General features: G+C 36.9%; 3 protein-coding genes and 1 long non-coding RNA gene across 9 annotated transcripts in view; 1 reads left to right on the top strand and 3 right to left on the bottom strand.

Moving 5' to 3' along the window:
* The window catches only part of LOC113662688 (testican-2), a 37674-nt gene extending 24548 nt beyond the window's left edge, over window positions 1-13126 (top strand). For 2 of the 4 annotated variants that reach the window (XM_027177758.2, XM_027177760.2), the window contains 8 exons: window positions 4210-4327; window positions 6764-6869; window positions 7570-7696; window positions 8281-8400; window positions 8500-8712; window positions 8870-8932; window positions 9939-10076; window positions 10763-13126. In XM_027177758.2, the coding sequence (XP_027033559.2) occupies window positions 4210-4327; window positions 6764-6869; window positions 7570-7696; window positions 8281-8400; window positions 8500-8712; window positions 8870-8932; window positions 9939-10076; window positions 10763-10911 (1034 nt within the window). In that variant the 3' untranslated portion in view covers window positions 10912-13126. The remainder of the gene's footprint in view (window positions 1-4209; window positions 4328-6763; window positions 6870-7569; window positions 7697-8280; window positions 8401-8499; window positions 8713-8869; window positions 8933-9938; window positions 10077-10762) is intronic. The other 2 variants (XM_027177759.2, XM_027177761.2) reach the window with 1 other exon arrangement.
* Window positions 13127-15435: 2309 nt separating this feature from the next.
* sar1aa (secretion associated, Ras related GTPase 1Aa) lies at window positions 15436-20177 on the bottom strand. 3 transcript variants are annotated; one of them, XM_027177722.2, is made up of 7 exons: window positions 20030-20177; window positions 19219-19341; window positions 17949-18068; window positions 17799-17864; window positions 17601-17704; window positions 17376-17507; window positions 15436-16525 (listed from the first exon to the last, which is right to left on the bottom strand). In XM_027177722.2, exons 2-7 carry the CDS (start codon window positions 19274-19276, stop codon window positions 16409-16411), a joined length of 597 nt encoding a protein of 198 aa, XP_027033523.1. In that variant the 5' UTR covers window positions 19277-19341; window positions 20030-20177; the 3' UTR covers window positions 15436-16408. The 3 variants fall into 3 exon arrangements, with proteins under 3 accessions (XP_027033523.1, XP_027033520.1, XP_027033521.1); XM_027177719.2 differs by having other exon boundaries at window positions 20003-20154; XM_027177720.2 differs by lacking the exon at window positions 20030-20177 and having other exon boundaries at window positions 19219-19570.
* A 1592-nt stretch (window positions 20178-21769) lies between these two features.
* On the bottom strand, window positions 21770-22444 carry LOC125145354. Its single transcript, XR_007143723.1, has 2 exons — window positions 22249-22444; window positions 21770-22006 (listed from the first exon to the last, which is right to left on the bottom strand). It is a non-coding gene; the product is annotated as an uncharacterized LOC125145354 (long non-coding RNA).
* A 144-nt stretch (window positions 22445-22588) lies between these two features.
* Window positions 22589-27829, bottom strand: part of ppa1a (inorganic pyrophosphatase 1a) — a 5880-nt gene continuing 639 nt past the window's right edge. The window contains exons 3-9 of the mRNA XM_047817593.1: window positions 26279-26343; window positions 25534-25587; window positions 24992-25111; window positions 24208-24294; window positions 23386-23512; window positions 23184-23311; window positions 22589-23095 (exon numbers count right to left, since the gene is read on the bottom strand). Coding sequence (XP_047673549.1) covers window positions 22958-23095; window positions 23184-23311; window positions 23386-23512; window positions 24208-24294; window positions 24992-25111; window positions 25534-25587; window positions 26279-26343 — 719 coding nt within the window. The 3' untranslated portion in view covers window positions 22589-22957. The remainder of the gene's footprint in view (window positions 23096-23183; window positions 23312-23385; window positions 23513-24207; window positions 24295-24991; window positions 25112-25533; window positions 25588-26278; window positions 26344-27829) is intronic.

Raw genomic sequence — 27829 nt, forward strand, 5'->3', positions numbered from 1 at the left:
TTTATTCAACTCTATTCATTGTATGCCACTTAACAGATACAAGATAAGATGTATTTCAGATATACTATTTGGGGTAGGAAATGTTATGTTTCTCTTGGCACAAGCTTTGTTATTATTTCAAAATTTTAAATAAGAACTTGAGCCCATGAATATAATTAAGCTTGTGAATAATGTTTTTTGTCTCCACTCCAATCTCTGTACCATTCTCATTAACTTAACTTTGACTTGTTGGCCATGGTCTCAAAACTCTGCATCAATCAACACAGAAGTGTAACATCATTAAAAAAATCAAGCCAGTTATTTTTGTTACTTCATGACTGCAACCTCGGCTGTGAACCTCTGTCACACTTAACGCTGAGCCGTTCAGCCTGAGTAACTGAGCCTGAGAGTTCTCCCATTAACTGTAGAACCATACATAAATACATAACTTACTATCCTGAGAATATATTCTATCTTCTATGATATTGATCTTACTTGAAAAGACCCACCCAAAGTCTCCTAAGCATCATATATTGAGGAGAAGCAATCAATACTGGTTACTATTGAATGTGAATTACTTGCATAGTTTTGCATATTGTCATTGCTTGAGGCCCAAAGACATTCAAAATCACCACAGAGCACATGAATGTGACGACAACATTAAGTCTGTAGAATTTGTTGATGGGGATGGTGTTCTCCATGTCACTGTTTCACAGATGTCTGCCACTGTCACTCCTCTTATTAAATCTATGACTTATTTTGGCCTATAACCAGTTGTCTAGCACCATGCCCCTGGTATTGCTGTAAGACCATTGCTTTGGATGGAGATTGAAGATATTTCACACCTTTGAGAAATGTTCTTACAAGTTTATTTGCATTGAGAGACAAACTGCCAGTCAGTCCCAGTTGGTAGGCAGTTGGTTTCCTATATCTAGAGCTTTCTGGGCCCATCTACACATTGTTTGAAATGTGTGCCTTTGTGGTAGCTGCTGTAAAACACTGCTATATAAACTCTCTTCTCACTAGTATGTGTGACCTCCTTAGGGGATACTGGGAATGTTGCACTAGCCACACAGCTATCATTTTGATATGCTGATGTTTGAGCCTTTTGTCTTTCTTACACTTTCAAATTTATCCATACAGCTCCTCAGCTTTGCTGGTGGGTTTTTCTAAGGACTTCTTTCATGTTCTCAGGAAGATCTGTCATGGCCCGAAGGAAAAAGGGGCTGGACCAGTGCTTCAGGGAGCACTGCTTCTGTCTTCACTGATACAGGATTCTGTGATATGGCTATCAAGCACCGAGCATTCAACCACCACTGAGATTGTTTGAGATGCAGCTTTCCTAATTTTATACAGGTCTTGCTGTTGCCAACATTTCCAGCAGATGCAGAAAATTTGCATGTGGATGATGTATAGTCATTTACAGTTCAGTGACTGCTTTGATAATCAAGGCTGCTCTGTTTTTTTGTCAGAAAGGCTTGCATCGCACACTAATTGAGTTTTATTCCAGTGAACTGCCCCGACTGTATGGCTATTCTTGTGGTTGACATTTAGCTGCCCACAATCCCTTATGTTACACAGGCTCACACACTGGACATACATGCACACTTGATGTACATCCTGGATGATAGAGGGAGGATCTTTGAATTCTTATGTCACTCTGTTTATGAAGAAGTGAGGTGATTGTCTGTGATTTATAGCACTTGGAATGTGAAATATGATTAATGCAGATCTATGATCAGAACCCAATGCTTGTACATCTGATATGCAGAACTGCTTCTTTTCTGTGAAATCCATAAACATTTAGAAAATTTATGTACAGTCACTCTGGCTCCTCTACAATCACTACTGCCTGTTTTTTTGTTTTTGTTTTTGTTTTTTTAGCAGTGAATATACTATTTCAGTCAACACAACCAACTGGTTTTGGTCTTAAAAACCAAAACTTTGGAATAGACCCCTATGTTTTGGGTTGGTCATCAATCAATCATTCAGTGGCCCCTGAACCTCTGCAGCAAAGACTTACACAAGCATCGGGGTTAAATGTGTAAGACTTTACCTCTCTCTTGCAATGGCATTTGAGCAAGCAAAGCCTACAAATTGGGCCTTGGTCATGTCCATCATTTAACTCCATTGGGGCTTGGCAACACAAACAATTTACCCTTTTCCCTTGAACTCCAGGATATTAAGTAATTGGAAAAGGTTGGACATGTTAGAATTTTATGAACTTTTAAAGTGCTGATATAAATTACTCTGTGCTCACAGCAACATGCTGCTGCATGCCAATACAATGATGCTTTCTCAATCCATGATGCACACTGTTAAATCACTACTAAATTTACTATCACCCAAGGTGGATGTTACACTGTCCTCAGTGTTTCACCAGAACAAATTTATACTGTCTTTTTCGAGGACACTAGTTCCATAAGGAGAGCACAAGGTGTTCTGTAAAACAAGCAAGTTAGTTCTCTACTCGTAGTGACATTAACCTTGCAGGAAGTGTAAATAATTAGAATACACACATATGTAACTGCAACCCTGTGTACTCCTTCTCCAAATTCTCTTTTTCTTAAACACTGTACGAGCCACATAGATGGATCATGATTGTGACATGATAACCTTGCTGTTACTGCAGTGTATTAGAACAATATATAGCTCCATTTTGGTAAGACAACATTTGTTTTTGTTTCACTGGTATTCACTGGGCCTCTGCATTTAAATATATATTTCTCAAATAAAGCAGTCTGATTTGAAGTCACATTGAGTGTATGGAATATGTTTCAGGATCATTATTCATCATCTTCATAATACATCCTGGTTGTGTTGAATCCAGTACTGTAGATGTGATGTCTGGTGATATGATCATTTATCTCATGATATTCTCCATCCCTTTGTAAATGAATTATGTCAATGCATACATGATGGCTCATTGATTACTACTTTACTGTTTAATACATAGTTGTTGAAAGATTGCTGTCTAGTAAATACAGTTGCTTTTTTGAAAAACGTGATACCTTGATGGGTCTTCTGTTCATTCACTTTAGATTACATAAGTTACCAGTGTTACCTGGCAAAAGATTTTGCCGTCATGTTGTTTGAGGGAATTTTTTCCTTCTCTCGCCTCCAGCTTGCTTATTACAGATCAAAATCTGTGTGTGAACCATATTTGAATGTCCATATAGAAATCGAACTGTATGGACATGAATCTTGTCTGCGAATGTGTAGCTGTGTTAAATTATAGAATATAATATCAGGAAAAAAAGTGCTGTTTAAGTGAAAAAGAAACAAAATCAATTATGCTGTCATATTCAAGCCATTATAATACAATTAACATTGGTTGTAGCTCTTCGATTCTATATCTGTTTAGATTTTTTCTGTTCCTCCAGATGAGAATCACAAACTCCCCAGAAACCAGTTAGTAGCTTTGCTCATGTGAGCGAGCTGTCAGGTTGAATAATAAGAGCTGTGCGTGCTGGCATATGGAGTCCCATGCTCCATCAGAATGAGTGGGCTGAGGACTATTAAACCCTCAGAGTGACAGCAATGAGAAAAAGGAATGTGACAGACAGGAAAAAACAACACACAATCCATCCTCACCAAGCCACCAGCGGTTTATCATATAAGCCATCAGCATCAGACGAACAGAAAGCTGCTCAGGAATGATGGTGCCCGCTTTCGAAATTCCAACCAATTCATCAGCTTTAGTTTCCCTCTGTTCACTATGTCATTGAGATATTTCTACACAACATGGTTAATGAAAGCTGAGGCAAAGAGAAGAGGAGTGCTTATGTTTTGATGAGAAACGACTGGTCATGTATGCTTATATAGTGCCTAGATTTCGGTACAATGTGTGACAGGATTCAGAATATTTCATCTGCTTGTGTTTCCAGCACACATTTGGAACATAGCACTTTTTCTCAAAAGATAGACCATGCTTTACAGTGTGGTCTTGCACACACTTTATGAGTAAAGTGCTTTATTTTATTGTCTTAAATCATTCTTATTCAGACTGAGTGAAGATGCTATTTAGGATTTGTGTTTCATTAAGTGTAGCTTCTGACTGGATCTAAAACCTGATGTAAATATAATTTGGTGCATTTTATTTCTATTACTTTTTATTAGTATCCAAGTTCTGATAGTACAATTTTCTACTTCTGATTCTAGTTAGGTGTGAGAAGAATGCCATACTAAAGGATATGTTATTAGTAATTATAATACATTTTAATTCCCCAGCAGGTCTGGACACAACCAAGGACCCGTGTCAGAAGGTGAAATGTGGCTGGAACAAAGTCTGTGTGTCCCAGAACTATCAGAGACCCTTGTGCATCAATCGCAAGAAAGTGGAACACAGGCAAGTCAAATGGCATTACTGTACATAAAAAAAGCGAAGTGGTTACTGAAAACTATTGAAAATAACAGATAATTTTCCAGCTACAATAGCCTAAATTATCCATTTCTGTAAATCCATCATTTTAGGGTGAACAAGAAAAAACATTAAATATTACTATGTTAAACAATAACACAGTCAGAAGTATTCAGAAATGTACAATGATTTAGAGATTACTAACCAATTAAAAACGAATTATTCAGAGATTTGATCATAGCAGTCAAACATAAAAAATTGTTTTCATTAAACAAGGTTCTTCCTCATATTATCTCAGGCAGATTTTATTTGACACTGTTGCCTCAGGTTTGCTGATTAGGGATAAAAATATATTTCATTTTAAACATTTGTCATTTTTATTCTTTTTTTTAAGCTGCATTGAGACAATGCCTATTGTTAAAAGCGCTGTACAAATAAAATTGAATTGAATTGAATTAAATGGACACCTAAGATTGTGGAACGTGTTAATCATAGTCATTACCGGTAATAGTAAGATAATCAAATAATTGTGCTTCGGTGGTGGAATAGTAATTTAAACAGAATTATATCAGTCCTGATTTTGTCCCTGGCCTTTCTTCATGTTTTGTTCAATGCTTCCTGTTTTCCCACTAGTTTCCTTATATGGTAATTGTTTGCTGTTTTTGGCACCTGGTTGCTATGGTAATTAATTGGTCTCACCGGTATCCGTGTCTAATTTGTCTATTTAAAGCCTCTGTATTTCTCTGGTGGATTTATATTGTTGTGTGAAGCTGTTTACTGAAACAGCTTTTTCTCAAACAGGTTTTTTATAGTGTAGATGTCTGTTTTTGTTTCTATGTCTGTCTTTGTTCTAAGTTATTTGTGTTTAGTTTTGAAACTCTGTGTCTGCTTGAGATTTTGGTTATGGATTTCCCTTCAATAGACCTCATTTATCAAGCTGCATATGAATTCATAAATATTCACAGGAGCAGTTATACAATAAAGGTTATTCATGGAAATAATTCCTATGTTTGTGTATTAGGAAACTCGCTTACGGGAGTCTTAACGGATAGGTTTCAAATTGTATAATTGGTGGCATACAGATTATGTTGTGGAGGTTGTTAAATAATTTGAAGGAAAGCAATCCAGAACAAAATCGTGAATTAAAACAAATATGAGTAGCTATTTTAAGCAGGACAACAGTAATGATACCCTGTAAAAAGGAGGAGGAGTTAATGTGGTTTGTGTAGTAGCTGATGCTGCAAAGGCTGAGCTGCATTACTAAATGATTTAATGCTCATTTAGCAATTGTTTTAGTCATTTTATGAGCTTTGCCTTGTATGAGCTTTGACTTTTATGGAGATTTGGCATTTTACGGGGGATTGGCATTTATCAACATGCACACGAGTACAAAAAAAAAATCTGCTCTAGTCAAACAGAAAATCTAGTAGGAATTTTTTATCTGGTGGTTAAACCAGAATTTTTAATATAATATAACAATTGCACAATGTGTAGATTATATAGTAAATATATAGTATAGTACATAACTATAGAAATGAAATGATTTATAATTACACTCTCTGGTGTCATGCAGATGAGGATGGAGTCTGATTCCTTTCAAGGTTTGCTCATTAGGGATAAACTGCTGATTTTATACACTTTAAATATATCTTCAGAAATGCATTTTTGATAAATGATTGTATTTCTCTTTGTTTCTAGGTTTCCTAGTTCTATAATTTTGCAGTATTGTGTTTTCTTGTGAAAATATTTCAGACATGGAACATCAAGCAAAAAAATAACAATTTTGAATATCTTTTTTTTTATTAATGTTATAATGCATCACTATATGTATGTCTGTTTTCTTTTTTGTAAATGTCTATCCATTTGGAAGCATGTGAGGTAACAACTGTGTTATGTGTGTACTTAAGGTGTGTGTTTGCCACATTTATTTAGAGTACAAGCGAACATCTTAAAAAGCTACAATGGAATTGCTAAGCCTAATGGCCTGAAACATCATTGCCTGTAGAGTTTATATCTGTAGCAATGGGCGTTTATCTCTCCCCATGTCTGGGTTTGAACGTGAGCTGGGAAAAGATTGAGAGTGAGAGATGAGAGAATGATATTGCTTGGTTATTTCTCTCAGCACCATTAGCTTTTGATGGAGTCTGAAACAATGTGATCACATCATGGGTCATTTTTGTAGATATAAGCTGTTGTACAAGGAATTAAATGTTATCAATTGCCTTCAGTCCTTATGGCTGTCAATGCTAATAGGATAATGGTCTAATAAATACAACTCATGTAGATCTTCTGGATATGCCAATACCATGAAATTATGTACCTTTAAAGATACAGTAAATGGTTATAATCATATATTGAGCTGATATTCAGATCAGTGTTAATGTACAGGATATTCCACTGATCATCTTTTCTGGTGAATTGCAGGATGAGACAGCCCGAACCGAAACCTCAAGTAAACAGCTGTAAACCGTGTCCCCTGTCAGCCTCGACCCCTGTGTGCGGATCTGATGGACATAACTATGCTTCACAGGTACGCATACAGGCAAATCCACATTCTAATCTCACAGATACACCACAAAATGGTACATTAGCACTGTACTTTACATTACCCATCCTGCTCAACTAGGAAACAAATAAAATATTTATAAGGTTGTCTGGAGCTATAAGCCTGAGAGAGAAGTGAAGGGGGGGATTTGGGACGAATCCAGAATCAGAAGAAGGGAGAAAGAGAAGGTGCAATGGAAGACACTTGCATTTTGCTTTATAACTCTCGTGCACAAGGTCGAAATTAAAAACAATACAATAAATCAATAAATCCGGCAGCAGGTGAATGATCCGCCACTCAAATCATCAAAGGCTATTAATCAAACTGCTGCTTTCAGCTACAGCAGTGCTCTCTCACACTCACGTCCACACACTTAACCGCAGATATATTCCAATACACACACAGACACACACACACAAAAACAGACCCTCTGGCTCTTCTACAACTGCAGCATAAATATATACGCACATCATTTAATATTACGTGTGTGTTTTTTGTGAACAATACAGAAATGCATAGATTACATACATATTTTAGGGATTAATGTATATAGTATATTTGTAATGATAAACTGACAACATACTATGTTCTATTCACATCAAATCATAATTTAAACTCTCTCTCTCTCTCTCTCTCTCTCTCTCTCTCTCTCTCTCTCTCTCTCTCTCTCTCTCTCTCTCTCTAGTGCAAGCTAGAGCAGCAGGCTTGTTTGAGTGGTAAAACGCTAGCTGCTAAGTGTGAAGGCCCATGTCCATGTGTAGGTGAACCTGTTCCAAAACCTGAGACAGAAACACCTTCTGTATCCAAAGCAGGTGAAACAACCACACATAGACACACAGACATGCATTCAGACTTACCTGAGATAAAAACACCTTCTGTTTCCAGAGCAGGTGAATAAGCACACACACACACACACACACACACACACACACACACACACACACACACACACACACACACACACACACACACACACATCTTACATCTGCATTGAGTACAACTGCTAGGCTGGGAAATATACTTATATATATATATATATGGTTGTATATATATGCTTTATGAATAAAAACAGTAAGTACCACAGTCCTCAAGTATTGCCAGCAGAAACTGATGATCCTTTTGCACTATTTACCTTCTCCCAACAGTCACTAAGACTATCAAGTAAAGTGGAGAAGATGAATGGAATGATTTTCTTGATGCGAGTTTTACAGAGTTTTAATTACACACTTGTGCATTGTGATTTGTGATTTGTATCTCTGGCTTGCTTACTCTGGGTCTAGATCTACTCCCACATTTCAGCAAAGCTGCTTTTTGTCATTGTCTGTTGTGAAATGTGCTATACTAATAACATTGGAAAGATTTTCTTTACTCATTCTTTCTTCTTTTCTCTCTATAGAGAGCTGCACAGGTCAGGACTTGGCAGATTTGGGGGACAGACTCAGGGACTGGTTCCAGCTTCTCCATGGCAATGCTAGAATGAACAGCTCTGGTAGACAGGGATCAGGAACGACTTCAGGTTCACAACACTCTTTAACGTTCAGTAACAATACACACACATTGACTGTCTATGTTATTCTACACACTATGCACTAATCTCTTCCTGCTCCTGCTGCAGAGAAGAACTTGGTGGCAGGCTGCAAGGACTCCATTGGCTGGATGTTCTCCAAGCTGGACACCAGCAATGACCTCTACCTGGACCACTCTGAGCTGGCTGCTATAAACCTGGAGAAGTATGAGGTGTGTATCAGACCGTTCTTCAACTCCTGCGACTCATACCGCGATAGCAAGGTCTCCATGGCCGAGTGGTGTCTCTGCTTCTGGAGGGAGAGTAAGTTGATTCAGGATCTCTTTTATCTTATGGAGGAGAAATATCTCTTTCATTTTGATATTTTCTATATTATTCTGATGCTGTTGAGTTACAAAAAGACTATTCTGGGAATTGATACATTTAAATTGTCACATTTGAGATGTTTTCTGTCATTTAGAGCCCCCCTGTCTGGCTGAGATTGAAAGACTCCAAGTGAAGGAGGCAGCCAAGAGGAAACCAGGTACATCATAAATTATAACCATGTGCAAGTGTGTGTGTATGTGTGTTTGTGTGTGTGTGTTGTGTATTTTCTGGAATAGGACAGCAGAAAGAACAAGTAGGAGTTTCTTGATTTCTGGCCATTTCTATGGTTTAATACTAATTATGCTGGGTGTATGGGGACAACTAAAAAGAGAACAAGAGAGAATCTCAACATTTCATAGGAGCATTTTGTGTGTTTGTGTTGTTAGCATGAGGAATATTTATTTACTTGAATAGTATTCCAATGAACAACAACAAAAAAATAGCATGGTGATACTTCAGTACTTTTATTATTCTATCACTCCCTTGGTCTGTCTTTCACAATATCTCTTTATCACACTGTCATTCCCTGCATTCTGTCTTAGATAGTGTACAGGACACCTACATTGAGCTACATTGACAGATGTCCCCTCAGGAAGCACAAACAGTGAACCAGTCATAATGCTGTCACTGGTTTGTTAACATTGTCCGTCCCTTTACAGAAGATGGAGGAGTGACATCTCCCTGTCTACAGATATTCCATTCAATTCATATATGATGTAAACCTGAATTAAAATTGCTTTTTTATATTATTAAAGTTAGAGTAAATCATTTACGTGATTACAGTTACTTGAGCGTATTAATTTGTATGTCTGCCTTTAAATCAGACATTTTTTTGCTAAAGGACACAGTATCAGTAATAGCCTGCTATCAGCTTGGATCAAAACAGAACCCTTTGCTCTAGCTGCAGGCCACAACAGGAAACAGTAGTCTTTCTTTGGCTGCCAATAAGCTTATTTTTTAAAATTCTTTGTAATCTTGAAGTGCCATTCAGGCATCCCATCTTTCTCTGACTTCACAGCCTGACAGTACAGTAATACAGACAAATATATTACTATAATATAGACTGCTGTACAAGTAACCTGTGCATTTGCATAGCTGACATCATGCTCCAACAACCATACAGAAAAACGCTTTTATTTATTTAAAATGATCTGCTTGTGTAGGTATGTTTATCCCGAGCTGTGATGAAGATGGATATTACAGGAAGCTACAGTGTGACCAGAGTAGAGCAGAATGCTGGTGTGCTGATCTACATGGCACTGAGGTCACCGGTTCACGAGTTCGCGGCAAGCCTGACTGTGGTTAGTGACATATATGCAGTACAACCATTGTTTGGTAATTAGGCACTTGATCATTTGATCAAAGCTAACCCAATTTGTATAATAATAATAATAATAATAATAATAATAATAATAATAATAATGTTATTATTCATTATTGTTTTAAAATATTCAATCCGCATTTTCAGTGCCATGGCTTGGGTTCCATTCCTGGGCAGGGAACAGACCCAGTCACTGAGGGGTTAACTCTCAGTGCTAGTCCCAAGGATAAAATGGGAGGGTTGCATAAGAAAGAGCATTTGACCTAAAATTAAATAAAACAAAAATCAAAATGTGTAGATTGGATGATTCGCATTTTCAAAATATTCGGTAAACACTATGTGCAATATAAATAACAATTAGTGAACATGTGACCATCTCTGGAAAAAAAAAAGCAGATTATGATCACAACACCAAGCTTGCTTTAAAAATACTGAAAATGATGCTGTAGATAGTCTTTAAATACAATGATGTGTTTGTAAAATCTACCTTTTGGATTCAGGATAAGATACAAGTTGTAAGAAGTTGCATTGAGCATTTTAATTAATATTGGATACAGTCTGTATCATATAGTTTGTTTTTGTTTTTAGTCATTCAAAAAACTGTCTCTACTCTCACACATTCTCTCTCTCTCTCTCTCTCTCTCTCTCTCTCTCTCTCTCCTGTAGACGAGTTAGTGGGCTACTCTGGAGACTTTGGCAGTGGAGTAGGATGGGAAGATGAAGAAGAGAAAGAGACAGAGGAAAATGCAGAAGAGGCTGAAGAAGAAGAGGAGCCTGAACCAGAAGAGACTGATGATGGAGGATACATCTGGTAGACAAAGTTCACCATTATCATTGCACTTGTGCTCCTTGAAGCCCATTTGTTATCAATCTTAATTCAATTAAATAGCATATTGCTTGAAGGAAGCTGTTGGAAAGGCTTAATGGTCGATTTTGACACATTTATTATGGGTTTCGGTTTTATTCTTTGAATTCTCATGCTGATGCTTTCTTAAAACATACAGATCTGATCAGGTATATTTAAAAAATACTAATAAGACATTTGAACTTGAAATGATCACATTTAAGCATTAAATCACGTTGCCTATCTTCGCTTGTAGTGACATAATGTGCTGAGTATAATGTGTTAATCATTAATCCAATCGAAAACAGTGATGTGAATGCAAATCTGCACTACTGCTAAAAAGTAAGACATGGGAACATGCTTGCTTGTAACTGAGAAGCTTATCAAGCTGAGCTCTAGATCAGTACATTAAACTCTGACTTTAATTTAGAGGAATTTAATGTAAGATGGATTACAGTATGCTTGTATAATATCTACACAGGAAGTGGCTCTGCTGTGCTGAGGAACAGCCACTGATTTAAGAGAATCATCGATAACTTTTAATTAATATAATTCATTAATTTATTTAATTAACTCTCTCTGTTAAACGGTTATGAACACAAGGTTGTTGTAGATTTTCTTATAATGATCTACAATTTATTTCTGTCCACTATACTATAACTACTATTCTAACATTAATTACATATTTATAGAAATAACAGAACGACTACCACATTTCTGATGGATAGAAATGACCATAATAACACCAGTCACCGATTTTCATACACACAATATGTACACACAACTACATCTTCCGATGATGATCTTGTTGCTCGTTGGTGTTCATTTCCTTGAATGTCTTTTTCTGCGTTTTCTTTAAACTGTACTTGGAAATTTGTAAACTCAAAGACGAGTGATTTTCTTATGCTTTTGGCAAGACATGTGAGATGGCTCTATAGTTTTTACAGTAATTGCATGTCAGTTAAGAAGAATGTACATTTCCTGAATGAATGTTGAATATTATGGCTCTCCAATGTGACCGCTTTTGGTTCTTCATCTCATTGTGAGTAATTGTGAAAGACAGTGACATAACAACAGTCCAAACATGATGTCCGCTTTAAAATCGAAAAAAAAAAGAGTTAATGTTACTAATGTATTAAGTTGTGTTTAGATTGTTATACATGTCTATGGGAATATAAGTACTGTATATTGTGACATTTTAAATGAAACATTCTCAATTTGAAGGGAAACAACCTAAAACTAAGAGTTTAAATGTCCAGGAATATTAAGCAGAATTGATGTGTACATCATGTAAACATAATAAAAGGACTATTTATTGCTATGGAGATTTGCTAGAGGAATGTTTAGAAGTGATGAACACATTACACACAGCGTAGCAGCACTGTAAAGGCTTTATAATGACACGTATTCTGTTGTGAAGGTCAAAGTCAAATGACGCTGCTGCTTTGTTTCATGAATTCTAAGACAAACAACATCATAAAAAAGGAACATGCAGTGTACAAACCTAGCTATCTGCCTCAATTTATTGTGATTATGCTTGTCATCACTGTTTACTTATGTAAAGTCGGTCATGCGGTGTTATACAGAACTGCTGGAATAGGAGGATTCGATGCGCTTTAATTAATGTAACGTGAGAGAATGTCTGAGAATTACAGAGATTGTGATTAGTTGATGATCCACATCAGTTCACACTGGATTAAAGCTTGGAGGAGAGAGACGAACATGCACACTGGAAACGTTATTACTGTATTTACCTGTAAATACAGGTAAATTAAACATACAGGTAAATACAGGTATTTACCTGTAAATACAGGTAACATTTCCAGTGTTAGCAGTGTAGCAACTACAATGTGCTGTATTTACCTACAGCTACAATGTTACCTATATTTAACTGTATTCAGGTAAATACAAGTGTTAGCAGTGTTAGCAGTGTAGCTACTACAGTGTGTGTGTTCATCTCTCTTCCAAGCTTTAATCCATTATAAGCTTGAAACATTATAGAATAGAATAGAAAAGACCAAAATTTTACAGATTTGGGACAGAAATAAGGACAATCCCCCTTCCACACGTTCTCTCGCTTCACATTAACACCGAGCTGCTACTGTGTACTCATTGCTGCTTAGCTCAGCTCGTGACATGTTTTCTCACTGTGTTTGATATTTGATAATAAACCAGCACTGGAATCATTTTATTGTTTGGTTTCTCATTAAACGTTATCTCTGTTGCCTTTTCAGCTATCGTGTAAGCAGATCAAAATATTGAACCACCCGAGGCTAAAACGTGCAAAGTGATTTGCATAACAGGATTACATCCATATTGTTTAGATGCTGGCAATTTTGTCTGAGCCAAGCGGGGAAACCTTCCTGGTCTTCAGCTGCTCCTTGTGGTGAATAATGAAACTGCGTCCGTATAGAAAGCATTTCTGTGCTGTCTGAGAAAGCAATCTAATCAGATCTTAAGCTCTGGGGTCCAACCACAAATTCAATTTGTTGTCTACATGTGCTGATAAACGACAAAGAATAAGTGAAACGAATCATGTTAGTGGTTTAATATTAGATTTTTGTGCAGGTTAAAAGAGATTGTTGTGATGTACTCTGGGCTACGTCACAATAAGCTGATGAAACGTGGTCTTACTGGTTATTCCTGGACTCCGAGACTTGTTTGGTTTGCCTGACAGGTATTTGAAAACAACCAAATTGCACATTTCTGTGTTCTAACAACATGCAAGGATCATTGAGAGTTCTTAATAAACCAGTGAGTGAACAGTAGTCACATTTCAATTCTGTCATTTAGCAGACACACTTATCCAGAGTGACTTACATTTTTATATCAATTTATACAACTGAACAATTGATGGTTAAGGGCCTTGTTCAGGGGCCCTGCAGTGGCAGCTTGGTGGACCTAGGATTCAAACCTATGACCTTCCGATCGGTAGTCCAACACATTAATCACTGACCTACTACATCCCGAAAAGAGTTTGCTGCTGAAGGACAGGAGAAGATGCGGCTGTTCTTTATAATGCTGCCATTTCAACAGTGTTAATGAGATGATTTGGCTGTAAGAAATGTTCCAGTAGATTCATGGTGTGATTACCCTGGAGAAAAGATTTCAGAGACCAATCCAGGGTTTTCATTAGCTGTTCAGATGTAATTAAAAATAAACCCCTTCTTACGAGTGATACCTGGTTTCAGATCCACCATCAAAAATAATGAATTCGTCTTTAGACTGAGGGGGAAAAAAAAACAATTGGTCTCATTAAAGTGGATTTTCAGCTGTTGGTCAACTCTTAGGTTGCCTGTTTGTGTTTATGACAGAACACAACAGTAGTACTCATTTGATCCAGGGTGAAAACTACAGAGAGCTTTGTTTGACTTCCACAATGGAACACAAACAATTAATGCAATGGGAAACATTAACGCATACGGTCCATAAAAGGTCGAAAAACTGACAGCAACTACTTTAAGTATTGGCACTGTTATTGTACAGACGTTTTTAAAAAAATAGTCCACGTTAAGGAAAGGTCAACCCTGAAACCCTTATATTGAAATATTTAGCAATTCTGGTGCTAATTTGTCACTTGGTTATGATGTATCTGTAAGATGTTAGTGGCTGCTAGAGCACTTAAAATGGTGTTTAGTAAGAAACAATAGATTTCAAACCAAAAACATTGTAATATTAATGAGGAATGCATTCTAAACTTAGTGGTGTCGAGTAAACATTTGTTTACTTGTAAAGAGTTTTAGAATGCATTGCAGCTCACCGAATGAGCTGCAGCGATTACCGGCTGAGACTTGGCACAGCATGATGAAAAACACGTTGGATTTGAAGCTTCAGAGCCTGAACTGTTTGAACAGCTGAGGATGAGGCAGCTGTTCAGATGAGAAGGTGGAAGGGCTGGACAGACTCGGAGATTAAAGCGCTGCTACATCAGCTGAACAGCATTGTGGGTAATATTCTTTATTATTGATTTCTTCTTTTATTGATAAAAGATTGAAGATCATTGAAGATCATATGATCATTATAAAGCTTAGTCATTCAGGGATGATTTTCCCAGCCTGGAAAATCATAACCAAGTATTAGTTATTAAACAAGATATGCAGAACTTAATTCACTGTAAACATCATATTTGACCTGAATATCTCTTATAAATGCTCTGCCAGTGGCTTATCTATCAGCTGCTCGTTTTTTATTTGACACACATCCGAATGCAATTAAGAATCCACAGTCAGTAATATATACGCTGTTCCTGACAAAAAAGGAAGCAGTTCACTTGAGATATTTCTACTGCACCGCAGTAGCATGTACTGACATTTAACTCCAAGTGGCTCTATGAAGATCTAATACTTCATGGCATTTCTCACTGCTGTGATGTGGAGAGCTTTGCAATTAAATCTACGTTTAAAGTAAGACTGATTAATCTTCTTTCTAAATAGGTTTACGCCCAAGTGTTCTGGTTATAATGTACATGATTTCATCAATACACAAAACACAATCAGATTGTTCAAAATATTTATAGATTTTTTTTTTACACAATTATTTTAAATATGGGTGAATTCAGTTATGAATTGGAATAACAAACAGACTGCCACGTACAAGAATATTGTGCAAAATAAATGGAGAGATGACAATCACTTTTATAGACTACTCACAGCTGCATGTACTCTCCCATCAGTGGATAATCATAAAATCCCTGCAGCCTCTTATGAATCTGTTTTCACTGATCTTTTACAACAAAATATGAACATTATCTACAATATGACATTATATACCTGAATAAATGATTGTATAAGGTTGAAGAGAAAGATAAACATGTACCGGTTAAAAGGATCGTTAAGAAGCTGGCCGTATCGTCGCGTTTTGATCACAAGTTACAGGTTATTGTGTGAATCGTGCGAAAAGGGCAACACGCAGGCGGGACATTACGTAAGTGTTTGCATCGGAAAAAAGTTTAGCGGAAAAGAAAACCGCTTCCATTTCACACACAGTCATGTGGAGCAGAAATGTTAACGTTTTAATGCGAAACACGTTGATGACAATGTTACTTATTAAATACAGAACCACGGCTTGTAGTTGAGACTCTGTAGTTTATATTCCATCATTTTAATAGTTCAATAGTATGATGCTCATCATTACGCTTATGTTCAGCCTACTGTTGTGTGTATGTGTGTGTGAGAGAGAGAGGGTGTGTGTGTGTGTGTGTAGGTATGTGATATAAATAGCTATTAGGCCCAAACCATATTTATAAATACTTTAATACTGTAAATGTCATAAAATGATAATTTGAGTTGAATGATCAAGGTGACAAGAATAGTGTGTGTGTGTGTGTGTGTGTATGTGTTAGTTTTTAAAAACTATTTCTCATGCTAATACATGTTCTTCCTTAGTCCTTTATCAGGGTCTCAAGTCTCTCTGTTCTTAACGTTCATCGCTCAGAGGTAGGAATCCTTTTATGCAGAAACCTCTGTTACTCAGTCGATGTACTGCGAGAGCCACCGGAACCCGTCTCCGTAGCCCTGTTTCTTTAGCACGCTGCACATGAAGACCTCTAACGGACGTGCATTCAGCTCCTTCAATGATACGATTCCCTGAAAAACACAACACTAAGGATGAATATCACACACACGGCAATTCATAAACCGCAGATCCAAAAATCATGTAATTAGACCAAAAGCTGAAAATTGATGAGCTGCTAATGTTCCTTTCACTGTCTCAAGATTTAAGTGTATATTTTACACTATATTATGACTGTCAAATCAGATTGATCTGAAAGTGTTTTCTATAACAGCAAATGCAGAGTCAGAATCACAGGTTTATATTACAATGCTCCATGACAACAGGCTGTCATTTCATAGTAACAGCTAATTCACAGGGAACTGTACAGCAGACAGGTCACACAATCCATAGCTTGAAGTAACAGAAATAAGAGCAAAAAAAATGTATAACTGTTGAGATGAAGGGCTCTTTATCACTGAACTTATATTGATGGAGTCTGCAGTCCTGGTATTTTAAACGTTGACTATTTAATAAATAAATGTTTAAAAAAGTGTAAAAGCCTTGGGTTTGCAAAATGAGGAATAAAACACTTTCTCAGCAAAGTTGTGTTCTTTCCTATTAATATCATAATGTACAATTCGAAAGTGAAAATTTTCTTCCATTTTCAAGCACCAACTGCTGTGAAAGGAACTGAAGCGGTGGGAAGAGATTCTGACTTCAGTAGACACTGGAAAACAATACTACTATAGAGCTGATCATTTGCATGGTAAGTGCATACATTATGGCCTGCAGCACTGAGATTGCAGATTAACTTCCATCTAACCCTGTTTAAAAAAAAAGACAAGCTATGGAAAAAAATATCTTTGGTACAATGTTTGGTACGGACTCTACTGTATTCCTCGAGTGTGTCTGAATATGTACAAGTGTGTCATAGATTCTGACCTTTCCAGTGGTCTGTCCATTGAGGGCAAACATTTCCCGTAGTTTGCCTTCACTCACTGCCTCCATCCGATCGATTTTATTCCCCAACACCAAGATAGGAACGTTTGATATGGTCTCGTCTGACAGCAAGGCCTGAGCATGTGACAAAGATTGAGGTGTGTTTTAAATATTCAAACCATACTTTCAGCAGTAAGTAAAAGTACGTAAATAGGTGTAAAAACTCACATCAAGCTCAATTTTGGACTCCATAAGCCGCGGATAATCTGCACAATCGACCAGAAAGACGATTCCGTTCACAGCTGGGAGGTAGTTCTTCCACACTCTCCGGGCTGCACCAAGAACAACAGGACAATAACATAAGGCTGATGTTAATGAGCTCTTAATTTGAACAGAATCATTTTTAATGCCAATAAAATACGGTACCTTGTAAATGACCACCAAGATCAAACGTGGTAAAAGTCATTCCAGCAATCGTCAGCTCTTCTGAGGCTAAAAAGACATAAAATCTTGGATTATTATCTGAAACACATTAATGAGTTTAAATGTGTTTAAATGATGAGAATGTAGATTTACTAGGATGTAGTGTAGGCACATGTTGTCCAAGTCTGTCATCTTTTAGCATGTGGAGTAAAGTCGTTTTTCCAGCATTGTCCAAGCCCAAGAACACAAGCTTCCCAGATTTCTTGTATAAGCCTCCAATGGAAAGAAAGAAAACATGATACTTCATGTGAAGACATAGCTGCGTACACTAATCTAGTGCCCAGGAATATCAAATCACATCTTGTTTTTTAATATAATTTACCCACAATAAAGGTTACAAATGAAATGTGGGTGTCCTGTAACAGGACAACGAACAATAAGGCTTAAGAAACAAAAACTGTGTTTAAAATAAACCAAAAAGAAAGTCTTGTTTAGACCAAAATGGCAAATAGTTACAGATACCGTAATATTCATACATAATATATATATATATAAAAGCACATTTTCAAATGACACTTTGATGGATTTCAAATAGATCATAAAGTTTGAAACAATGCCAGCTTGAGCACACATAACAAAAACAAATAATAAATACTAAGAAACTGTGAGAAGGTTCCTGTCAATGTTTTAAGGATTGGCCTCCGAGCTGTTGTCAGTAATATAATTTATAATGCAAACTGACATATTAAATTTAAAATGAATGCAAAATAGTAGGGCACGCAGCCTTTTGGACACCACTACACGTATAACGGGCAAAGATCGACCGACATACCGAGAACAAACAAATATCAAACAAATTGTATGAATACTACAAGGATCTGAATGCTGCTGTGAAAAATTGCAGTTCAAAGGGCAAAGATGGTACCTTACTGATATGATTATATACTTCTCTGTATACCATGGGTGACGTCAGCAATCAGTGCATTTAATATCCAGTGCGACAAGTGAAAAATGTAAAAAAACTTAAGAATCCTTTCAGTGTTTTTAAAACGAATCCTCGAATCGCTTTCATATAATAAACCGCACTTGAAAGGTTTGATGTGAGATAGGTATTAAATAGGGTCAAAATATTCCAATTAACATTAGATTTACAGAAATAAAGCCATACAATTATATTTACTTAGTCTTATCACATTCAGAAAGAAACTAATCTGACTTTAAAGCTACTTACATGCTTGTATTATCTAATCACAGGTTATTTGAACTCTTTGTTACTTGTGACAAAGAAGAAGGAAAGTTACTAATAAACTAAACGCTTTGTTAGTACAAGATACGTTTATTTGGTTTCATCTGAAAGGTGTGTAAGTCATTTTTAATCGACTGTGCGTTTAATAAATGAGAAGAAAACAGTATAAAAACTTACCGAGGAACTGCAGCACACCGCTAAAGCCTTTAAAGACCCAGTCAAATAGAAACGACATTGCAGCTGCGTTTGGTATAAAAACTACTACCTAGGAATCTGTGATCAGCTCTGTGACAGTGAAACCTGAAATAACATCAGAAACAAAAGAAGGAATGTCTTAGAAACTCAACATTCTACTTGTGTGTATAGTGAAACCGCTTTGGTTATGAATCACTGAAGACTCCAGGACTTCCTTTATCCTCGGCCGGCAGGCTGACACGTGTATCTAGGCAAAGGGTCAACATGACGTGCCAAGTCACACGGAAATGCTAACAAGAACCTCCCTTTCTATGTGGACATGCTAATCTGTATATCGGTTAATTTACTTACTTATCGACCCTTTAACTTTAATCACGTTAAGTACACGGTTATTGTCACCGGCAATAGTCAACGATAGCCCCTGAATATGGGAAATAAAGTAAAAATAAAAAGAACAAATAATCATAAATATGATGAAAATAAAGCTAGCTGCGAGGCTAAACAGTTAGCCAAATTAGCTAGCAAGATAATCCAAGGCCTCAAGAGAAAACCGTGTTAAATTTATACAATACAATACAACTACAATACGGTTCGGTCGTACAAAATACTACAAATACATGGTTTAGATACTAATATGTTCGTTGTGTAACATTTATACCGACGTTATTTAACAGGATCTTTGACAACATAGCATTCTTAAAATTTAGCACTGATTAGCTAACTAGTGTTCTCTCCATTTCCTCGACTAATACTGTTGAAAATTTACCAGATCAGTATATTTGTGTGTCCTTGCCTTTTTCCGACCCACAACAACCACAGCACCAGTCAAATTATCCTCATGTGAGTTTTAATAAATAATGGAGATTAGCTTAAATGAATAAGCCGCTAGCCGGACCTCTGTGACAGAGAGCCTCTGCCTGTAGTCATAGACAGGAAGTAAAATCAGTAACATGTCTAACTTTCTAGCGCCGTCTGCTGTGCTGGAGGAATTCAACACATCTGTCCGTGCTGCCTGTAGACAGGGTTAAGGGTTAGTAACCATCAGAATCAGGATTATTGGTCAAGTGTGTTTACACACACAAGGAATATTTGGTTCCAGCTGTTGGTGACTCTCAAAAGTACAGACATAAATAACACTATACATTCAGCTTGGACTATACAAGACAAGACAAAACAGACAAGACAAGAAGAGACTGCTCCGGGTGTGTGTTTGTGTGTGTGTGTGTGTGTGTGTGTGTGTGTGTGTGTGTGTGTTCACTGCTGTGTGTGTGTTCAATGCTGTGTGTGTGCACTTTGGATGGATTAAATGCAGAGAACAAATTCTGAGTATGGGTCATAGCTGTATGTCACATAATTTTAATTTAAGACCAAAACAGACAAGACAAGACATAAACAGACAAGACAAGACAAAAACAGACAAGACAAAAACAGACAAGACAAGACGAGACAAAAACAGACAAGACAAAACAGACAAGACAAAATAAAAACACAAGACAAGACAAAACAGACTATACGAGACAATACAGACAATGTGATATACTATAGCCAGTATGTATTTAATAGGAATATATGAGTATATGACAGATCAGTGATGTACGTAAAGAGTGAGAGTGCATGGAAGTGCAGATAACAGTATCGTGCGTCAGGTACGATAAAGAGTTTACTTGAGTATTTAACCTATACGGATGATGTGATGACTGATAGTTCTGATAATGCAGTACTTATAGATATGAACCAGGGAATATAATTGTGGTGAGTTGTTAATCAGGGTGATTGTCTGGGGAAAGAAACTGTTCCTGTGTCTGGCAGTTTTGGTAAACAGAGTTCTGTAGCACCTGCCAGAAGGGAGGAGCTGAAAGAGGTTGTGTCCAGGGTGTGAAGGGTCAGTAATTCTTTTTTTGCCCGGTTTCTAGTTTGCAGAGGGGCACCAATTATTTTTTCTGCTGTTTTAACTGTGTGTTGCAGTCTGTTCCTGTCCTGTTTTGTTGCTGCCCCAAACCAGATGGTGATGGATGTGCACAGAACAGAATCACTGCAGTATAGAACAGCATCAACAGCTCCTCTGGCAGACCATTTCAGTGTGGTTACTAGCGGCATATGCTGTGAAACTGAGCATCTTTGTAAATATTGTTGCTAGTTTGAGTAATAATCTCAAAGAAGTCTGGAAATTCATTTAATTTCAGAGAGTATAATGTTGTGTGTAAACAAGATGGTTTAACCAACACAGAAGTGAACTATTCCCTAGCACCTCTGACTCTAAGATGTAGCCTAGTGTTGTGTTAGTTTTGACTCAACAACATCACAGTTAGTTGTGTAGCTTTCAAGTTGTGTTGCGAAGGTCTACCATTTATGTCAGAATACTACTACTACTACTACTAGTTATTCTTCTAGTTTTAAACTTTTCTAGTTCTTCTATTCTACTAGTTGTTAAAGCTTCATCCATGCTGTCTATATTATGTCTTTGTAAGCCTGTATCTAAGGTTTTCATTTCTTCGGTACAATAAACATTTGTTGTAGAAATAAACAACTGTAGTTCCAACCATAAAAGTAGAGTTTTATTCATCATTATTGGATCCAAAAGATTATTATTCATATTAAATCCAAAGTTACCCAGTATTAGTTAGAGCCCAGATACAGCCGAGAGCAAGCACAAGTGACAAAAATTTTCTAATGTGGCAGAAAAATGAAATCTCAAATACATCCTCCTATTTAGTAATCTGTCGTCTGTTGTCCCTTGTTGATTACTTGCTGTAATAGTACCATTTGTCAGCTGGAAATACAGAAATGAATGTCATCAATAGTAAACAATGAAATCAGTTTGTCAGTTGCATTCATTATTAGGAATGAAATGTGTAATGAAGATAAAGTGGGTTGATGTGTGTGTTGGATAAATAAACATTTTTGCATTAGTATTTCATTCAGTTTTGCACATTGGGGAAAAGAGGGATTCTCATGTACAGAATAATAATAATAATAATAATAATAATAATAATAATAATAATAAATACATACCTAAGCTTGGAGTAGGCTCTGATGTAACAAAAGCACTCGCCTAAGGGCAAATGAAATCTTATTTAATTAATACAATCAACATGCATAAATTATAAATTACACACTGGTAATGAATTTAAACATATTATTCTTTTAGATATATATTCTTTTAGATTTGTTTAATGTATATGTATGTTCATTGATGTTAATAGATAATTATTTTAAGTCCTCCCCCTCTGGGCTCTGATTGTAAGGCACACACCCATTCACACATTGCAGACAATTTAAATGTGCCAATCAACAGTCACTAACACACACACACACACACACACACACACACACACACACACACACACACACACACACACACACACACACACACACACACACACACACACACCAATTAACACTTTACTGACAATTTAGAGGTACCAATCAACCTACCAATCAAAGATTTTGGACTCAGGAAACTCCTGAAGCACCAGGAAAGCACGAAGGCAAACATGCTAACCACTAAGCCGTGGCGCTTCAATACATTTATACAATACATACAATACATTTAACAATCCAGTATACAGTTATATAGCGATATTTCAGACTATGCAGTATAGAATAAAATTTCAGATATATACTCAAATCACTAACTCTGCAGTATCTGGTGTTTCTACTCTGCTATTTCATTTCCAATTTTTGCCTTATTCAAACTAATTAATTTAATAATGCAATGATATTAGATAACATGTAATTGTAAATTAGTACAGTGTGATTGTTCACTCCCATACCAGTTAAGTTCCTTTGCTTCAGTCTTGCTCAGTATCAGTGCCTTCCAATGTTCATGTGTATCTTTTATGGTCTTAATGGCAAAGTCCTGATGATAAACAATAAAATATTTTGTTACTTAAAGTGAGCTGTGAAATGGTTGCTTTTTTTCTTTTTTCATCATAAATTCATTTTACCCTGTTCTTGAATTCGCCATTGAATGCAAACTGGTTCTCAGGTTTCCCATCTGGAACTTTGTACATTCTGAACCAGTCCACCGTCGATTCCAGGTATCCCGGCTTAAGCCTCCTTACATCCTCAATATCTGTGAAAAAAGATGACATGCAGCTAGAACTGGATATCTGGTAAGTTCAGACTGAACTTTTATCAGAAGCTCACCATTAAAGTCTGCTGCCTCAGGATCCTCAACATTAATCACCATCACTTTCCAATCTGTTTCTCCTTCATCTATCAGCGCCAGGATTCCCAACACTTTCACCCTTATGATTTCCCCACGTGAACAGACCTGCAGAATATGTTGGGCATGTTTAAGGAGATAAAATATTCAGAAAAAAATTAATTGAACTGTTATTGTATGGAATTGGACATATGTTTATTTCCTGAAACTTGGGTTGTAACTTGAGACCGGCAACAAATTTATAAAAAAAAAAAAAAAAATTAGTTTACTTCATAAATTCTTTGACAAAAGATGATGGGTGTTTTCTCTCCCAGGAAGACCTCGACCCCATCTTCAGGGAACTTAGAGCTCACTGAACGATAGAATGATGTTAATGATAGCTAATCTGATACTATGATTTAATACAGCCACTAGATCTCAACTCACCCGGGAAATTTTGGAGTTATGTTAGATGTCACAATCTGCAACCATCATCAAAACACCAAGTGAGATAATATCATTTAGATGAATGTTCTGAATCTCCCTATTCATCAGCTGTTCATCATGTAATAGCTTTTCAGGCAGCTTGTGGTTGTGTAACACAACACTAACACTTAAAAAAAACCCACACCTAACACTCATCTGTGTGAAACTACAGGACTTGAAAATCTCCTTTGGCTAAAGAATCCTGGTAGTTTACGGGATTAAGTAGATTTTTTGTATCTGGGAAAGACGTGCCATTCACACCTCGCTGTTATTCTATCAATCAACTGACAAACATAATGCATTTAATCCTATTTTCTTATCATTCTAATTACTTTTACCTTGTTCCCGATGTCACACATATCAATGGGGTCATTGTCTCCGCAGCATTTTGTGTCTCCGTCTGTGTGTCCTGGATCCTCCCATGTCTAACAAGAGAAATTAAATCAAATTCAATTAGCTGAAAGAGACTTGAAAGAAGAACTGGATAAAATAAGACTTACTGAGATTAATATAATGAGGGATTTAAATAACTGAAAGGAAATCACATACTGTATTATATTAAACATTGTAGGTAACAATAATGCATTTAAAAAGAGTTTCTCTCTCACCTTGCACGCCAAATACAAATCTGGTTAATGATCGAGACTCTCTCTAAGGTGAATTGGGTTACAGAAGCACATTTGCTGAGACGCAATGATTAATAATTCTTTTTAATTATTTATCAAGATTCAAGAATCGAGATTATTTAATGATTTAATAATCATTTCAGTCGTTTCCAAAACATCTGCTTTTAAATCTGTCCATTTCTTTTTGAAACATGACTAGAAATATGTTTGGTTTAAGTGTCCGGTAGTCCAGCAGCAGTATTCTGTGCCAAGGCCAGGGAACCAACCGATCCACTGAGGGGTTAACAACTCTCAGTGCTGGTCCCAACCAAGCCTGGATAAAATGGAAGGGTTGGGTCAGGAAGGGCATCCAGCTTAAGACCTGCGCCAAATCATAATATGCATAATACGCTGCGGTGACCCCAGACGGGGAGAAGCTGAAGGACAACAACAACCTGAAGTGTGCTTTACTTAAACATTGTTTGTGTTAAATGTGTAAAGTAGTTGATAAACAAACCTGAGGGAAAGCACCGTAGTTCCATATATAGCCTTTATGTGGGAATACATTACACACATAACGCAGATTTCCCTTCTTCACATCCTGCTTCAGAGGGTTCAATGGTTCTTTCGTTGCAATCTAGGGAATATAAAGATTATATCTGACATCTTATAATGTTAATAAATGATCAATTGACATTACAATTTACAATTATGATTTGCATATCTAGAAATATATGAATATAATCTTTTAAAGTCAGAGGCCTTTGATGATGAAATGACTGCACAATGCAATCATAAATGTCGTGACTCATGCAATGCTGAATTTCTATTATAAAATGTGTTAAACTTTAATGAACTAGCTGCAAAGACTACAAGATGTGACGTAAGTATCTTGTGAAAGAAGGACATGTTATATTTGCAGGTATGTTTGATCAGAGCCAATGACATGCCATTGTTTCAAAACTATAATGCTGTCACAGAAAACGGAATTTTCAGCTATCAGACAAGCCATCATGCTTCATGTCAGTGATATAAAATAGCAATTACAGAGATCCATACCTCCATCTTTGCATTTGTCCATCTGGGTACCTCAACAACTGCATTGAAGATGTTCTGATAAAAATCAGTGAAAAGTTTGTAAATAACTACATCTGCAACTTAGCACGTTGTAAAGTTTTACAATTGTTGTTTGCTGCTCTCTCACTATGTATGCCACTTCATTTGTTTTAAATAATAGCTTTCGAAGAATAGTAATGAATTTCATATAGACAGAGCACATTGTTCTTTATGTGGTTAATGGTGTGATAAGAACGACATAATTTATGTTACACAACATTACCCATCAGCCTGGGCATGTGACCTGACCATGCTACCTGTTTTGTGGTATCCTTAATACATGTACAGCATTTAGCAGACACCTTTATCCAGAGTGACTTACAATTTTATTTCAATTTATACAAGTGATCAATTGAGGGTAGTGAAAGCAGTGGCAACTTGGTGGACCTGGGATTCAAACTCACAACCTTCTGATCAGTAATCCAACACTTTAACCAATAGTCTAACACGTCCCTGTTTTTGCTGGTGTTGAGTGTGTTTGTTGTGTGTTCCGCAGGTTTGGTCATCGTCTGCCTGTTTTTGCTGTACATTTATTGTCTATAGTTCTTGTTTTACTGTTTTGTTATCTTGGTTGATTTGCATTTATCAAAGTACCTTCTACTTGCATCTTATCTTATATATAAAATGTTCTCTTTAAATTTCAGCAATTGCAGGTAAAATAAAGGAGTTCAATTCAAGACTTACATACCCTGGCTTCATTTGCATAAAGGGGAATGTCATGGAATGGAGATATATATTTTCCATCTGAGGTTTCTGCAAAGAGATTTGGTTTCATCACGTGATCTGATTACCTACACAGACAGTCAATAAAAAGCTACTGCTGAAAGAACAAAAATGTTTAAAATGATGTCTGAAATAAGGCGAAGAAGGACATTATAGCGCTAAATTTCATTTAAGAAATATAATGCAATTAATTCAACACTCATTTTAAATCTGAACTGTTTTTTTTTTAATTATGTGAAGTTTCCACTGAGTCACTATTCTCTGAATCATTGCTGTCAAAAACGGATTTTTTTAGCCTGTTACTCTCAGGGAATTTCTCTGTTACTGTTAAACTGCTGCTAAATTGCTTCAATCATTCCTTTTTAACATATACTGAATATAAGTGAGGGAAGGATGGAGCGGGAGATCGACAGGCGGATCGGTGTATCTTCTGCAGTGATGCGGTCGATATATCGGTCTGTTGTGGTGAAGAAAGAGCTGAGCCGCAAGGCGAAGCGCTCTATTTACCAGTCGATCTACGTTCCTACCCTCACCTATGGTCATGAGCTTTGGGTCATGACCGAAAGGACAAGATCCCGGATACAGGCGGCCGAAATGAGTTTTTCCCCCATAGGGTGGCTGGGCGCTCACTTAGAGATAGGGTGAGGAGCTCGGTCACTCGGGAGGAGCTCAGAGTAGAGCCGCTGCTCCTCCACATCGAGAGGAGTCAGTTGAGGTGGCTTGGTCATCTGTTTCGGATGCCTCCTGGACACCTCCCTGGGGGGGGTGTTCCGGGCATGTCCAGCCAGGAGGAGGCCCAGGGGAAGACCTAGGATACGCTGGAGGGACTATGTCTTTCGGCTGGCCTGGGAACGCCTGGGTATTCCCCCGGAAGAGCTGGAGGAAGTGTCTGGGGAGAAGGAAGTCTGGGCATCCCTGATTAGTCTGCTGCCCCCACGACCCTGCCCCGGATAAAGCGGTAGAAGATGGATGGATGGATGGATGGATGGATGGATGGATGGATGGATGGATGGATGGATGAATATAACTATACAGCATTCGTGGGAGGGAATTCCTTGCTCTTTAAGCAAGTCAGATCATTCGGCTCAGCTCATAAATAAGAGTCGACTATTTCAGATCCTAAACTGCTCATTAATATTTTTGTTTTACTTAGTTTTGTCCAGCAGTTGTCCATCTTTGCTCAGCTATCGCATTTGTTTAAGTACATCTTAATCCTTTAATTAATCAAATTATCAGTGGATTAGATTTTATATATGAAAAACAATTGATATAATTGTTAAATAAGCAAGGAACTACAAATTTGCACTAAGCATAATAAATCTCTGCTTCTTCAATGTTATGCTGCCTTATAAACAAATACTACAATAGAAAAATAAACCACAGAAACAGAAAAAAAGGATCATACAGTATGTGCAAGTCAGGTACTCAAGTTCACCAGCTTGTCTATGAAATACACATGGTTAAAAGATGTTATCAGACGGTGAAAACAACAGACAATACCAGGAATTAAATAACT

Source organism: Tachysurus fulvidraco, chromosome 8, assembly GCF_022655615.1.
Source record: "Tachysurus fulvidraco isolate hzauxx_2018 chromosome 8, HZAU_PFXX_2.0, whole genome shotgun sequence".
Classification (NCBI taxonomy): Eukaryota; Metazoa; Chordata; class Actinopteri; order Siluriformes; family Bagridae; genus Tachysurus; species Tachysurus fulvidraco.

Bases quoted from the DNA above. Each gene is read 5' to 3' on its own strand.
- sar1aa (XM_027177722.2), bottom strand. From the start codon at position 19,276: ATGTCGTTTCTATTTGACTGGGTCTTTAAAGGCTTTAGCGGTGTGCTG. The intron at 17,865-17,948 runs GTAAATCTACAT...ATGTCTTTTTAG, and splicing joins TGTGCCTACACTACATCCTA to CCTCAGAAGAGCTGACGATT. The intron at 17,508-17,600 runs GTGAGTTTTTAC...TCACATGCTCAG, and splicing joins AGTCCAAAATTGAGCTTGAT to GCCTTGCTGTCAGACGAGAC.